Raw genomic sequence first — 14,968 nt, 5'->3', positions numbered from 1 at the left:
ACAGGACCAATCAAAGTGTAGAAGGGTGTTGTGACATGTACCTGCTTTAAATAAATTGTGCTGCACCATGTTTGAATGTCTTTTTGTTGTTGTTGTTGTTGTGGTTGCCTGTTCTGTGTATTTTTGCAGTAGTGCTGAATCGACTGATGATTACAGTCGGAACTACCTCACATTTCTTTGTAAGGAACAACCTTACATTACGAGGAGAAAAAGATAGACACAAGTTTTCTTCAGAGTGTGAAGCATTTGAAAAGTAGCTAGCACAGTTCTGGCAGCAAGGCTCACAATGTTTTGTATGCTAACATCTTAAGGCAGGTTGCAAATAATCCACGCATAACTGTTTTTCTGGGTTTGGGGCCTTGTACGTAGATTTGCCATGAGATATGATGATTCAGCCCTGCTGGAACTTGACGTGAAATAAAACTGGGACCTGTTTGAGCCATTTCAGAGGTGTGCTGAACGTTACAATAAGTTGGATAATACTTCTAGCACTTCTGAAGATCATTCTAAAGATAATTTTGGTTTATAGCAAAACTTTCATTGCAGACCCCTCCAGACTTTGCTGACCGTGGCTGCTGCTGCCACTGTCCTGTCAAATAGCTCATACAGAAAACAGCACTTATATAAGAAATCGGCTTATGTATAGCTGAGCAGAGGTACTCGCACTACAGATGTGTCGGTGACAGACTGTTTTCTATGGAATTATACAATGAGGCAACAAATGGTACCTTAGTGTTCTCGGTTCCAACAAATATACGCCATCAAGTGTATAAGTACTTCGTTTATTTTAATAGCAAAGATTCCTATGCCTTCTTTTCTGGGATATGGCACACCTGCCTGACCGGTTTCTTGTCGAGATTGTGCAATAGAAAAGAGGCCTGACCGTGACAGCAGTGTCATAGCAAAGTGGGCCAATCCTGGAGATTAATGTCAGGTCACGGTGGTGGAGGCCTCCACGTGTTGCCTCATAGCCACATACGGTAATCGCTGCACTGCAAAACCCTATGCACATGATCAATTGTATAGCACTCAATTAAACTCTTTACCAAATCTCTTGACATAGATTCCAATATGTGCATTGGATGTGCATAATTTTTATTGGAATTATTTTGCCGCTGTTCCTTATGTCCCAGCATATTATTTGGAGTCGTGTGATGATTGAAGAGAGACTTGTTGCCATATAATTCTGTGGCCACTGCACCGAACTTGGTTGGAAGTTCATTATCAAGAATAATCCGATACCATAAATTAGAATTGTGCGGCTGCCGTTGCAATTAGTGAGCAGCGTGGGAATGTGTACTATGGAGTTTAGAGAAAATTTTTGCTCTAGGGTCTGTGTTTTAATGCTATGACTCCAACCATCTCTTACTATATTTGCCACTGCTTCCCAAATTCAGTAGATTTATTACAGTCATGTTGTACATTTGAGCAAGTACAAAATAAGTAGCACAATAGGGTGTCCCAAAGTTAAATACTGTCAGAAGGATGCCCTATAAAAAATATAAACAATTTTAAGTTTTAGCATGCAGCAGTCAGTTCCTTACAGACATTATATAAATATAAATAGAACACGTTATACAACGAAGCATAGGAGTATACAGAAAAACTATTAGCAAAATAAAAAAGTCAAGAACCAACTAACATAACATTGCACTAGGATTTTTGTAAGTGTTAAATGGGCTTCGAGATGTGTGTTGCCCCAGGACGACAGGCAATAAGAAAGATGACTGAATGTAAGCATTACAGACTCGAACCTCGTTATAACGAAATGGGATATAACGAAGTATAAATCCCCTGAAATACCCATAGAGGTCCATATATATTTAAAACCCCGCTTTAACGAAGTGAAAGTGCCCTGCCAGTGGATAAAACGAATTCAATTCGTCTCCGAAAAAAAAAAAATACCCGACCGCTGCGCGTCGAGTACATCGCTTCCCGCGGGGTTCAGCACTCGTACGCCGCGGCAATTCAGAACTCTCGCGTCCCCGCGTCGAATACGTCGTCGAGCAACACTGGCCTTTCTCACCGCCACGCGTAGCTGCGCACAAGCAGCAGCTCACTATCGCTACTGTACTATCGCACTTCTACACTGACCTATTTCTCTTGCGCGTGCCTGGCTGCGCGAGACGCGCCACGCTGCGAGGCTGCGCGCGGCCGTGCGAAAGATAAGTGCATTCACTTCTGCTCGGGGCGCCGTGCAGGCAGGCGCAGCCTCTGAGATCTCCCCGGCGCAATCTCAGGGGTCGCGTGCAAGCCTGCGCGGCGGTGCGATATATTAGTGCCTTCCCTTCTTTCTTCCTTTACACGCACCGCAGTTGGGCCTGGCCTCGGAGACCTCTGCGGCGCTATCTCGGATGTCACGCCCAGGCCGTGCATTCACTTCTACCGCTTCCTGCGGCGAGCCGCGCAGGCTGGCGACTGGGCGTGGCCTCAGAGATTGTGTTGGCATCGGTGCGATCTCGGAGCCCATGAGCCGGCCGAGCCAAGCCGGCGCGGCGAAGTTCACTAGCCTCCTCGATCACACAGAGGAGCGCACTGTGTGGTGTGCCTCGTGCTGCTCGACCGCGGCGAGCGGACGTGAGTGGAAAGCGGACGCGAAAGACCATCACAGTGGAAGAGAAGGCAGCTATGTAAAGACTGTCGCGTCAGTTGCTAAGTCGCGTGTCACGCCGAAAATTATTTTGTTGTTTTAGTCAAACTTAATCGAATGCGTGGCCGTGCAGCGGTTCCGCGGGCCTCAAAGCCGTGGTCTTATTTCCATGTTGACAATTGTGCACCTCATTGGGCATATATTGCAGTAAATGGCAATAATGGATATTACGAAGTAACGGATATAACGAAGTAATTTCGTTTCCCCCGTCAATTTCGTTATAACGAGTGATGAAATAATTGGGAGCTGGAAGTATGAACGCGTCTTAATAATTGCGCGAATTCTAAAAGAATCTTTTGAAGCACTGATGTGCCATGAAGATCAAATTTGAGGTGCCTATCAAGGGTTACACCAAGACACTTGTGCCTATGAAGTGTTGCCCTGATTCTATTAGCAATTACTTTTGCGAATAATAAATGCGAAGCATTTCTTGGCGAACATTTGCTACTTTGATAGTATCTATCTATCTATCTATCTATCTATCTATCTATCTATCTATCTATCTATCTATCTATCTATCTATCTATCTATCTATCTAGCCGCCTACGTCTTTGTGCTCTCATGGTCATTTCGTTAACTTGGTATGTACCAAGATTGGCATACTATGACAAGAGTATATGACGAACATAAATGATATGTCATGACATGCGTGTCATGTAGGTCATGAAACAGCCGCTTACGTCTTGGTGCTCTCATGGTCGTTTCGTTAACTTGGTAGGCTCCCTACACACTCCTTCGCACAACATCGATTCCCACAGCACGTGGGATCTGCCGGGTTTTTTTTGTACGATACTGAAAGCAAGCTAATGGGCCTATAATTCTTCAGTTATTTAATATCTCCCTTCTTTTGGTATAATATGATGCTAGCATTCTTCTAAGTCCTCGGTACGGAAGTGATGAGGCATGGCGAATAAAGGGTCGCAAGCATATTGAGTATAATATCCCCTTCATCCTTTATCAAATCAGTTGTTATTCCATTTTCTCCTTCCGCTTTTCCCCTGGGCATACGTTCAGAATCAATTCTAAATGCATCGCTAGTTGCACGCATGGAACTTCTGTATCTTGTTCGTCACTACTTCCAATCAAGGTTACTTGGTTGTTCTTGGTACTGTGCCGTTCAGTATAGAATTCATCCGCAGCTATACAATCGAAATTGCGGTTGACATTTCCCTGCTCATGTTTCACTACATGTATCGTGTTCTATCAAATGCCAAGTTTCCTTTCTGATTATGTACTTTCCCTATTTTTTACTCTTTCCCGAATCTTTCTGATGTTATAATTTCGAATATCACTTATTTTCTTCTTTTTCATCAGCTTTGGTAGTTCAGCCAATTATATCTGATCTCTAGAGCTACTTTGGTGCTTTTTCGTTTCTTTATTGAGTTCTTTGTTCGTTGGGAGAGCTTGCCTATTTTCTGTCTTTGCGCTTTCTCCAACTTCAATTGTGGCCTCGGAAGTTGGTTTGTTTAACGTAATTGTAGCGGCAACCCGCTAGGTGGAGAGAAGTAATTAAATGGAAAATGAGACATCCACCCAATCGTAGCAGTTGCTACAAAGGAAACCCATACGGGTTCCTCGAAAGAAAAGCCTCGCAGTTGAAGAAAAATTCGTCCTGCTCCGGGACTCCAACCCGGAACTCCAATTTATTTTCTTCTTTTCGCCGTGATGTAACGTAGAACACAAAACGGAGCCCGATGTATTATAAATATATCTTGAAAAAGCATAGGCTTGGGAATGTTGGTAATCCATAGTAACCCATAATTTAAGGAGAGCGCCCATGCATCCGGGAAACAGATGCACAGCCATCTGGCACCCCGTATCCTGATGCATGATCGCATAAAATATCTCACTTGCTGATTGCATATCGCTATCATGTCCGTGATGGCGCGTTTTTCGGACCTTGCCGATTACAGACGTCGCTTGGAAATCCACCGGAAGTCTCCATTGGGATGTGGGACGTGTGGGTCTTTTTGGGAAGTTCATTGGACTTTTTGTGTCGCCTGGGAAGACCTCATACTTTTTACAAAAGCTGCTTTTATTAGTAAAGCTTTTGTAGTTTTTTTTTATTGACTAGTTTCACCGTAAGGACGAAACATTGAAATCAGTTGGTAGCAAGGTTTAGCGTAGCGCTGCACGAGCAGAGACAGCGGCCTCGCAGCTACCAGGCGTCTCACAATGCTGGCATCGTAAGGAGTGCCGCCATACGGTCATTGTAGATGTTGATGGTGCACAATATGAGAATGAAGGAAAACTGTCGGCTATTGTAGCTTGAAGTTAAATGTCCGATGGGCTCAGACCTGCAGTATGTGCCACGGTGTGGTATGCACATGCAGCTGCTCAGCAGTAACGCTATAGAGTTTATGTGCAGAGAGAGAGAGAGAGAGAGAGAGAGAGAGAGAGTGATTGGGACGAGGAAGAGGCCGCATTTACGCTGCGCAAAGTGGAACGATCCCTTTGTCTTCGCTGCAGAGCCGACTGAGCATAGTCCACAAAAATTGTGGTTGATCCCTCTTTCATAGGAATTGGTAGAACACGAAAGTGAAACGAAAGTGCATGTTTGCTTCGTGAACTCACCGTACGCTGCAGAGAAAGGCGCACGATTTGCGGGCCGGCGACCGTGTTGCAGGTTTGCTTGGCGCGCGGCGTCTAGCTGCCGAGTCGCTTACATTACAAAGCATACATGGCGGCGTATCAACATAGTAACACTATTTAGTCATGCATTAGCGAAGGTATAGCGAAGGAATTGCGCCGAGTATATGTATTGAAGCGATTGCAAAGCTTTGGGTGTATACATTCCAGGCAATGGCACAACAGACCACTAGGGTTTCCGAAGGGTATGAGAACTCTCTCATAGATTCCCTATCTGTGATGTGATCTGTGAAGTTTCGTGTATAGTCACTGGTCATTTAAGGACGAATCTTTCACTGTCGTCTGAAAGGTGACGACGGCTGAAAACCATCATACACCGAAGAGATCCATGCAGCAAACTTTCTATTGACCAAACGCCCGGTTCGCTTACCTAAACCATGTTACATCGAGGAAATTCGCAGAAATGCCGGTGTTTTATAGACCGCCCCCAATCTCCTTATACTCTTGAAATAACACATTAAGAAGCACATGCATATCATTAGGAACTGTCGGTGGCGAGTTTGTCCAAATGGACGATTGTTTTAAGAGACGAAAATAAACTCGTTTTCTGAGAGCCTTTCATTTATGCTCACTTTGTTTTTCTCTCATAAAAAATAAATAAAAATACAGCAAACGTTAAAGACTTCGCCGTCCGTTTTCCTGTTTTCGCCGCGTGCCTTTGCTCAGGGCGGTCTCGTGACGCTGAACTTTATCTGTAAGACGAAGGAGTGCAAGTAGTTGCACTCCCTGCTGCTTCACTTCCTGCCGCAGTGTGGTCTCCCGCGCTTCCTCCGCTATTCAGATACAGACCCTCCTGGTTGAGTCGGACTGCGGCATGCTTTATTTCTTCTTTTTTTACATTTTTTTCTCAGGCAAGACGCTTTCTCTGCGTGCCTGCGAAAAGTCGAGAAATAACTCATTTTGGTAAACTGACGGATGGAGACAGCAGACGCATCGCAACCTTTTGAGGGACGTGCTTTTGACTTTCACAGATGCTTTGCGTTTGACTTATTATTGAATGCTCAGCTCTTCCTAAAACATCAGAAATATACTCCAAAGCACGTTCATTACTGCAGCTGTAGAGAAAGTCATTATTACTTTTTAAAAAGCATTGGCAGATGTATACCAATCTCAGCAACCGATACATCAACAATAGCGAATCTGTATAAGCGTGTTCTTGTGCCCTTCGGAAGTACTATATGGGTCTGTTTTGCCACTGTTCGAAATCTACCCAGGACTAAGCAATTCACTGTATCCGGTGCAATTCCATCGGTATACCCGAGCTTTTCCAAATGTGTCACTAAATCCGAACTTAGTACTTCAATATATCTTCTGCGTTATATCCGACGCGGGCGTCTGGCTGCGTGTTCCAATGGAATCGTATGGCTGCGTTGCAGGCTTATCTTTGACAGACATTTGATACTGACCTCGCCGTCATCTTTCACCGCCGTAGCCTTACAAACACTTACAAGCTGACCTCCGTCGTGGAGCCGGTAAAACGCGACGTGAGAAACAAAATTTACGGATTATTTATTGGCTAAAAAATTCAGTGGTGATTTAGCGGTAAATGCGAAAAAACAATCCGTTAACATTATACGTCGCACCTATTTGAGGTCCTGGATACGTGAATTACACTCAGTTCACCACATTGCTTGTTTCAGGAGCTCACTCGACACACGTCCTCTCGCTGTGGCCGGGGAAGTGCAACTGACGGTGGTCCGGAGCAGTACACACACACACACACACACACACACGCACGCACGCAAAGACCTCTACCACCGGCTTCACTCCTAATCCTAAAGAATTAAAAAAAAAAAAAAATTGGAGGACGCTGAAAGCTTCGCTTTTAAGAGTAGAACGCGAACGCGATAGCATTTAAAGATTCCTGGGTACTTCTCACGCTTCCCGGCAACTGCAGCTTGTGTAACCGTGATGTTTACCGGGAAACGCTGGCGGCGAGCGCTATGCACGAAAACGAACCCGACTTTGTTCCGCGCGTCCCCTGTGAGCGAAACGTTCTCAGAAGCTTTCTATCGGCGTGGACACTTCCAAGTGCATGCGACGACAACGACACTCGCCCAACCGCGCGGTCAAAGAGACGGGCTGCGGTGACTCAACATACACGTGTCGCTCGACTCGCCAGCTGGCGCGTCCTTTGCGTAGAGGCATTTTGTTCTCTCCGCACACGCACCGTTGTTCCGCATACGGTCGCGTTTTATCGTCCAACGGAGCGGCCTCCACGCGTTTTATGTTACCACCGTATACGTGGAATGGACAGGTATCCGGCCGTGGAGCGGAAGGCATTCGCACCTGTTCGCCGTCCCGAGTGCGTCTGCTGCGCCAACCCCTCCTACAGTAGCAGCAGAAGCAGCTTCGCACTCGTGCGCGTGTGTGTCACTGGATGCTGCAGGAAAACGTTGGCTGCAGCCGCTTAATTGGTCTGCGCTTTGAAGATGTGTGCAACCGGGCGTCGACGAGGGTTTTGCCTCGCCGCTCTCGTCTCCCGCTTCCGGCTTCCGGCGAGAGCGGGTGAGGGGGGGCGAGTACGGCGCAACGGCTGCGGGCTCTTTTGCGGGGTGATATGAGCGCGCGAAGTCAACGTGGCCGTCGACAAGCTCGGGGTGCGCGCTGCGAGTTCACTCACCGCCGGTGGTCAGCGAGAGTCGAAGATGGGTGCCGTGACCTCGCCTCGGGAGGCTGTTCTTCAGCTGGAGCCGCTCATGTGCCCCTCCAGCGAGTGTGACCCAAAGTCGGCGCAGGGTATGCTAGCCGGGATATTTATTAAAACGCATTACGCGCGCACCGAGGCGGACGCAACAGGGCCCTTGTGTTGGGTGCTTTTGTCGCGCGATCATTCGGAATTCGAGAAGCGTGTCAACATTGCTGTTTCGAAGATTGAGGTAAAGTTAAGCGTAAGAACGGACAGCGTGCGAGAGGAAACAGACAGGACAGACTTCTCAGTCAGCTGTTTTCTTGCTTTCAACCATGTCTGAGCCAGAAAAAAAAAGAAAAATAGAAAAAAAGGGGGGGGGGGGAAGCTAATTTTGTAACATTTTTGTGCAAATTCGTACCTGTTTTTTTTTTGCCATTTTTGTTTACTCTATCTGCCGCTTGCATCACTGCATCTATATTTGTAACTATCCCGTGCTCATTTAACTGCGCGGATATGCCCTGCGGGTGTCCTTCAGTCCACACTAAGTCTGGTTACGCGACTTGGCATCCTCTGGCGTGTGCAGTACTTGCATGTAAAATATTAAGTCGCAATGCGAAACGAACCATGCTCTCGGACTCCTGCGGCACCGCAATGATCCGAAGGTTTAAGCCAACTTTGCTTTGATGTCTCCGAACATTTCTAACCCGACTGAGGGCCCAAAACGGTTCATTATCCTTGTATAGCCACGCTGAAATAAAAACAACCAGGACGTGTGCTCTTTAGCACGGGAGCTGCTTCATATATACCAGCTGTGTTTATGTATTTATTGAGGATCAAGCTAACATTTCTACGCTAATTGTCGCCTGAATACGCACATCTTCAATTTCGGCACTACTGTACGTCGTTGTCGTGCGTTCTGTGAACTGCGCATCTTTTAGACTACGACCTCACTATAGTATGTATGAAATTATATATACAGTTGGAAATAAACGCTCACTCTGCTTCGTTGTATATATATATCGCCCGCAAAATGCGGGCAGCACTGAGCGCTTGTTCACTTTCACGCTTTATAGACATATTCAAGATGAGAACATTGGAAAGTGCGCTCTTTCAATGTAATTGTATACATATCAGAAACAGAAAGGTCTGTTTAGAACGAACTTCAGAATGCGCAGGTGGGACTCGGAACGTGATTTATCGCCTGATTACGCACACCGTACGCACACAGGTGTTGACGATCAGCCGCGGTGAACCAGTGGCTGTGGCGTTCCGCTGCTGAGCACGATGTCGCAGGTTCGATTCCCGACCGCGGAGGCAGTATTGCGACGGGAGCGGGTTGCGAAAACGCTCGTGCACCGAGCTTAGTGTGAACGTTAGTGAATTACCAGTTGGTTAAAAATTTATCCCAAAGCCTTAACTCAGCGTCAAACTGTATAGTCCTTATGTTGCTTTGCGGCGTTAGGCTTGTCTATTAAAGGGGCCCTGCAACGCCGTTTTCGGGTCACCATATTTTGCTCTAGATCTATTCTCAGCATCTCATAGAACACGGGACAAAACGAATTATGAAAAGTTGACCCACGCAAACTCAAGTTATAGGTCCGAGAAATTTCAAAATACATGCAAGCGAAATGAGAGTTACCCTCCACTCGAATTTTCGCGGCTTTCAGGTGCGCCTTTCACTCTCCCATGACGTCATATGGTGCACCCAATTACAGTGTACTAGAAGGGGGCAGTGGGCTTACTCAGCCGCTCCTCTGACGCAATCAGCGTCGCATCCAAGAGGTGGCGCCACTGGCAACTTCAATGGAAGCTTTGCTTGCAGAAGCTTTGATTTTCCTTGCGTTTCTGACGGTTTCAGTTCGAAGCAGTTCACACTCTTATTTGTTTTTAATTTTGACATACTTGAGAGTCTTTACATATCTTTAGCAAGCACTATATTTGTTTAGGCCACATGATATTTGCCATAATAGTACCTTGTGGAAAAGGAAGATGGCAACTCTTGGGCAATTTGCTGCCTATCCTAACTCTTAAACCTTTTTTGCAAAGAGCTCGTCGCTGACGAATTTTGCTTATGTGGAAGGGGCCTTCGAATTTTCCGAATTATCGGGCAATCGTAAAAAAAAAATTGAAAGAAAATTTTGAATGAAAGGGACGGTGACCAAATATACGGTTTCATGCCGTGTCGACTTAATGTAAAATTTTGTCAGACAGAAAACAGTGCGCACATACTACCCAGCTGGGCTGAAAAAAAAAAAAAAACCCATCAGGCATGCTAACCAGGTTTGTGCCTACTGCCTTTGCTTAGCCACAATGAATTTGTATATATGGCTTCAATATTTTATTGTTCCACTTTAGTTGTTCCATGCTTCACAGTAGCCTTCTGCGTTTATTAATAACCATCATTACGCTGGCACACATTTATTAAATCAAATCAGGTTGATTTTTTTCATAAATAAATGGAGGGAGGCCTGAACAAAAAATGTGGTTGATCCCTCTTATATAGGAATCGGTATAGAACACGAAAGTGAAACGTGTCTTCACAGAAGTAGTGTAATGTTTATTGCACATTGATATATAATGTCTATTGGTGTTTTGTGGCTAAAGCGCCCTTAGGCGTTGATGCACCTACGCTGACGCCTGGTGGCACGTCTCCTCCATCACGACTACCAACGTCGATGACCATGAGCAACCGTCGTGCATATGGAAGCTGCACTACGCTGCACACGCTAGCACAACGCGAAAGACGAAGCACGTAACTGACACACTAATACAACGCGCAAGACAAAGCACGTAACTGAATCGTCACCGAGTCAAATCAGCGCGTACAGCGCGTCGTAATTGCAGCCTCCGCGTTCAACTTCAGAAACATTTTCAGAGCTAATTGCGGAGGCCACGCTCCGCTGTGCTGAGTACGGTGAACGCCACCTAAGTGGCGTTGGTAGTGCTTCTTGATGCCAGCGTCCCTTCGAATGCTGGCATCGAGGCGTCGTAGTGCTGAGACCACCGAAGCGTTCACTGTCGGTGCGCGTTAGTGTCATAATGCAGTACTTCTCTTTTCTGCTCGTAGGCGGCGGCACCGCCCCGAGCGCGGGTACACGGAGGAGTGTTAGATATATAAGGCGCCTCTGTGTAGCTCTCTGCAAATGCGTTTGTGGCGCAATGGGTTAAACGCTCGGCGATCTATCGTCGCGGACCGAGAGGTCGTGGGTTCGATTTCCAAATTTTGCATGTTTGTGGAACTTTTTCTTCTGGTTTCTTTCTTTGTATTATGTTCTATGACGTATTTCCGTGACGGAAATACGTTATAGAAGTCTTGGTGGACCCCGGCATAAAACACTTTCGTGTTAAAAGTGAAAACTAGTTCACTTGACAATTAGGCTCAGGCCTATGCTTATGTACAGCTATATAGGGGTAAGCAAAATGAAGATAACAGGGCTGTTGCTGACACAAAGCTTTTATTTGCAAGTACAGCAAGCCATTGTTTCATGCACTTCAACTCATAAGCAACGGTTCAACTTCAGCTGCTTGGCCCTCTGCCGCTTTCCTGCCTTGTCACAGTTAATTCCTTTCACATAAAAATGCAGACGTGTGACAATGTAAAAACTAATTATTTTAGCTGTGAGGCTAAAAGCGTGCACATTGCAGACAACTTCGAGGGGGAGCTTACTCTTAACAACTGCCAGCATGTCCATAACGCTGTCAGAGTGTGGCTCACTCTGACAGAAGCATTCTGTGAAAAGATCCTCTATAGCTTTTTCACGAAGCCATACAGCTGACTGGAGGTATAAAGGAGGCCTCCTTGGTCACAAAAGTTTGTTAGCCGGGCGTGAAAACTTTCGCCTGGTGGCGTCATAGTAAGCAGCTTTATGCATTCTTGGCATTTTGTGCTAGAATTGACAATACACTCCCGCGCAACATAGCCCGCAATATGTTAAGTGAGCCTCGAATCGCTTCTGGCCACGTGCTGGTTATGGTCGTTTTAAACCCGCAGGCCCTTGCAATGCTGGGGTACCACGTTTTGTGTGGCCTCTGTGGCAGTAGCGCTAGCAGCAGTTTGACTGCACTCATTTCGGTCACATGATGCTTCGAGATAGTCAACTTCCAGTAAGGAGGCCAGTGTACCTTCCTCGCAGTTTCCTTCGCTAACTGACCTAACTAGACCGTAAAAAGAAAGACAATTCACAGTGAGCAGGAACTGCGGTGGACATGAGCGCAAAACGTGGCTCGAAATGGAGCTCGCATACTGCGCTCGTGTCGTCCAGGGGCTTGTCAGCTCTGTGGAGGTTTTTTTCCCACTCTTTCCGCCTATTTTTATCCTTCGGGACGCCAAACAAGGACAACTTCGGCTCATCCTTCACGTAAACATAGCCTGTTTGGCACCCAGGCGAGTAACAGTGATTTTGTCGATGCCGCGGCATGGCTCAGTTACTGCAAGGCATACTAATCTCTTGCAGGCTATGTGGGAAAAAAACACTGAATGAAAAAAAAAAAAAACCCTACGTGACGACGTCCAGAAAAACAAAAACAAAAAAAAAAACAACGCAGCTCTGCAACTCCAACGAATATGATCGGGCACTGGGCGGGCACTGGGCAGCTGCGCCGTCGCACCCACGCTCCATTGAAACTGACGCCAGCGCTGCCGCTCGGGCTATCGGAGAAGCTCATATCTGCGACATTCATGGAGCCACCGCATCGCATAGCCTCCGCCGGAGAGTAAGCCCACTGCCCCCTTCTAGTACACTGTAACCCAATTATCGGAAGTCGGCGCGCCATGGTTGCCAAGCCTGCTCATCCTGTTGATTGCGTTCCATGGACTCCACAATCGTTCGGCGCGCGGTGTTGTCTCGTTGGTCACGGCGTCACTTTTATGGTTACGACAGCTTCCGCAAGGTGGCCGTAGGCGCGCCAAAATGCTTTGCATGCGGTCCGTCATTTCCAACACCTTGCCCGGGCTGCAGTGTACTAGAAGTATGGGGTAGTGGGTTCAGGAGAGGGCGCGCGCCATACGATGGCGTGAAGCGGCGAGTGTTAACAGGTCCCGGATGTATGCGGCGGCGCTGCGGTAGCGTGGGCTGTAAGCTCGGCATTCCCGGCACGGCGGCCACGTGTTGCTTTTGCTTTGTTTGCGTCGCTGTGCTGTGCTGCTGTGCTCTCTGACCTCGCTTGCCGAAAGAAGCAACCCACGTTTTCTTCGCTGTAAAAGGGGTACGACAGATGCAATGCCTGGCCGCAGGCGTCAACGTCATTGCTTCGCTCCCGGGTGCAAGACAGGATACCAATGGACGAAAGGCTGACATTGATAACTGACATTGATAAACTCATCGAGTCAGGTAACCTGTGATTGGCAGAACGCAAGCTACATCGTACTTCTTTTGAACAGAGTGGCTATACATCATAGAAAAAGTGATGACCGGCTGATCCACTACATGGCAGGTTATGTAGCGCGCAAATTTATTGCTCGCTATGACTATGTAGAATGCAAAAACTTGCTTCGGCAAGGACCAAATGAGATATCCGAAGACGATATGTTCACTGCTATTTGTGACAAAGGAGGGTTGCTTTACCCGTCACGTGTGCTTTTCTTAACAGTAAGAAAGTTGGAGAATGTGTTCACTACTTTCTTCAGCCAGGAAAAGCTGTGTAGCAACAGCATAGTAGATGTCATGCTGTTGGGGAACTCTCAGATTTCATATGGTGTAGGGGGCGGCGAGCACTCCGAAGTGCTTACTGCCAGCATAGTGAAATTTTATGTCCCCACAAGGCTTCACTTCTATGTAAAATGATTTAATGAGTCACAGGAAGCGCGTAGGAAAAAGAACTTTCATGCAAAGATGAGTAAGTGCTCATAGTTGTTTCTCTAGCCTATGTTCAGTGCATGAAAACCAGGAAGTGCTGTATAAACAGAATATAATGATGTACATTTGAGAATTGGCAACACCTGTATAGCTTCAAATAAAGAATTGTTGTGTTCTCGAAAGTTTTCTTTTTTTGCATTCAGCCATGTTTAGAAAGCATGCAGACGCCCATTTTTTTCCACGCCAGCGCTTTGGCTTCTTCTGAGGGCAGAGAAATATGTTAAAGCCGTTAACAGCTCAATGCATCAAGGGAGCTCAATATAAATCTATGACGGCACGAGAACCACGGAGGCAACTACAAGGTCGCATCGCCAGGCCTTTGCGAACCTTGAAGAATCGTCAGTTACAGGGAATCATAAAAATGGTTTATTCAGAAAGAGAAACATAACGATGTAGCTTAACCTAATACTTCTCTTCGGTGGTTTCTAACAAATCCTGACCGCACCTTTCGACAAAATTACAGAACATGGTTGAAGCTTTAAAATTGTCACGTTTGCGATAACCAGTTGTCACGCACGAAACGATATAAAAACAAAACTGAAATAGGATCGTCTCGGTTTATTCGTGGAACGCCCCAGTAATAAATTACATGTACCGACGCCGCGAGTCCGTGCTGGGCTGCATTCGAAAATCGGCTGTTCCATGTTGGCATCTTGGCAGTCGCAGTGTTTCCTGCGTTAGGTGGTGGTCGTTCAAAAGCCAGTAAGCCCGGCAATTCCTGTAGGCGGCGGCAGTTACTTACGTGACATCCACTGAGATACAGAGCGACGATTCCAGGCCGCGATGCTGGCTCTTTATTCTATGATGCAACGAGTACCGCGAGTTTCATACAGCCCATGCTCTGCTGGCGCCACCTCGCGCCATCAATGTGAGAAGCCTTGCTTGCGGGCGCTCCATGAGCCCACTATCCCATACTCCTAGTACACTGTACCCGGGCTGTGCAATACTTAAAATCGACGTAAAACGAAATGTTGTAGCCTTTTCTCGCAGTACTTGCAATATCGTGTGAACGCTAATAGCACATTACATTTTTTTTTTACGAATCATAATAGCGGCACTCTCCCACGTCACTTCCTGTGTACGAAATACACAAAATCGCCGCGTCGAGGCGATGTCATCGGGGCCGCTGAACAAGCTTTCCCTGGCGCGTTGCAGGGTGCCTTTAAACCCGTGAATTAATAT

At 46.6% G+C, this 14,968-nt stretch overlaps 1 protein-coding gene across 8 annotated transcripts in view; it reads left to right on the top strand.

Annotated features, from left to right (window-relative positions):
* LOC119455790 (facilitated trehalose transporter Tret1-like) overlaps positions 1–14,968 on the top strand; it is an 83,742-nt gene that overhangs the window by 38,628 nt on the left and 30,146 nt on the right. Inside the window, exon 1 of one of the 8 annotated variants that reach the window (XM_049669315.1) lies at positions 7,632–8,038. The exons of 5 other annotated variants lie outside the window; for them this stretch is intronic. In XM_049669315.1, the coding sequence (XP_049525272.1) occupies positions 7,948–8,038 (91 nt within the window). In that variant the 5' untranslated portion in view covers positions 7,632–7,947. Of the gene's footprint in view, positions 1–7,631; positions 8,039–14,968 lie in introns of those variants that run through there. 2 more of the 8 variants (XM_037717254.2, XM_037717257.2) reach the window with 2 other exon arrangements.

Source organism: Dermacentor silvarum, chromosome 6, assembly GCF_013339745.2.
Source record: "Dermacentor silvarum isolate Dsil-2018 chromosome 6, BIME_Dsil_1.4, whole genome shotgun sequence".
Taxonomy (NCBI): domain Eukaryota; kingdom Metazoa; phylum Arthropoda; class Arachnida; order Ixodida; family Ixodidae; genus Dermacentor; species Dermacentor silvarum.
Note: the sequence above shows the minus strand (reverse complement) of the source record. Positions and strands in the feature narration are given on the sequence as shown.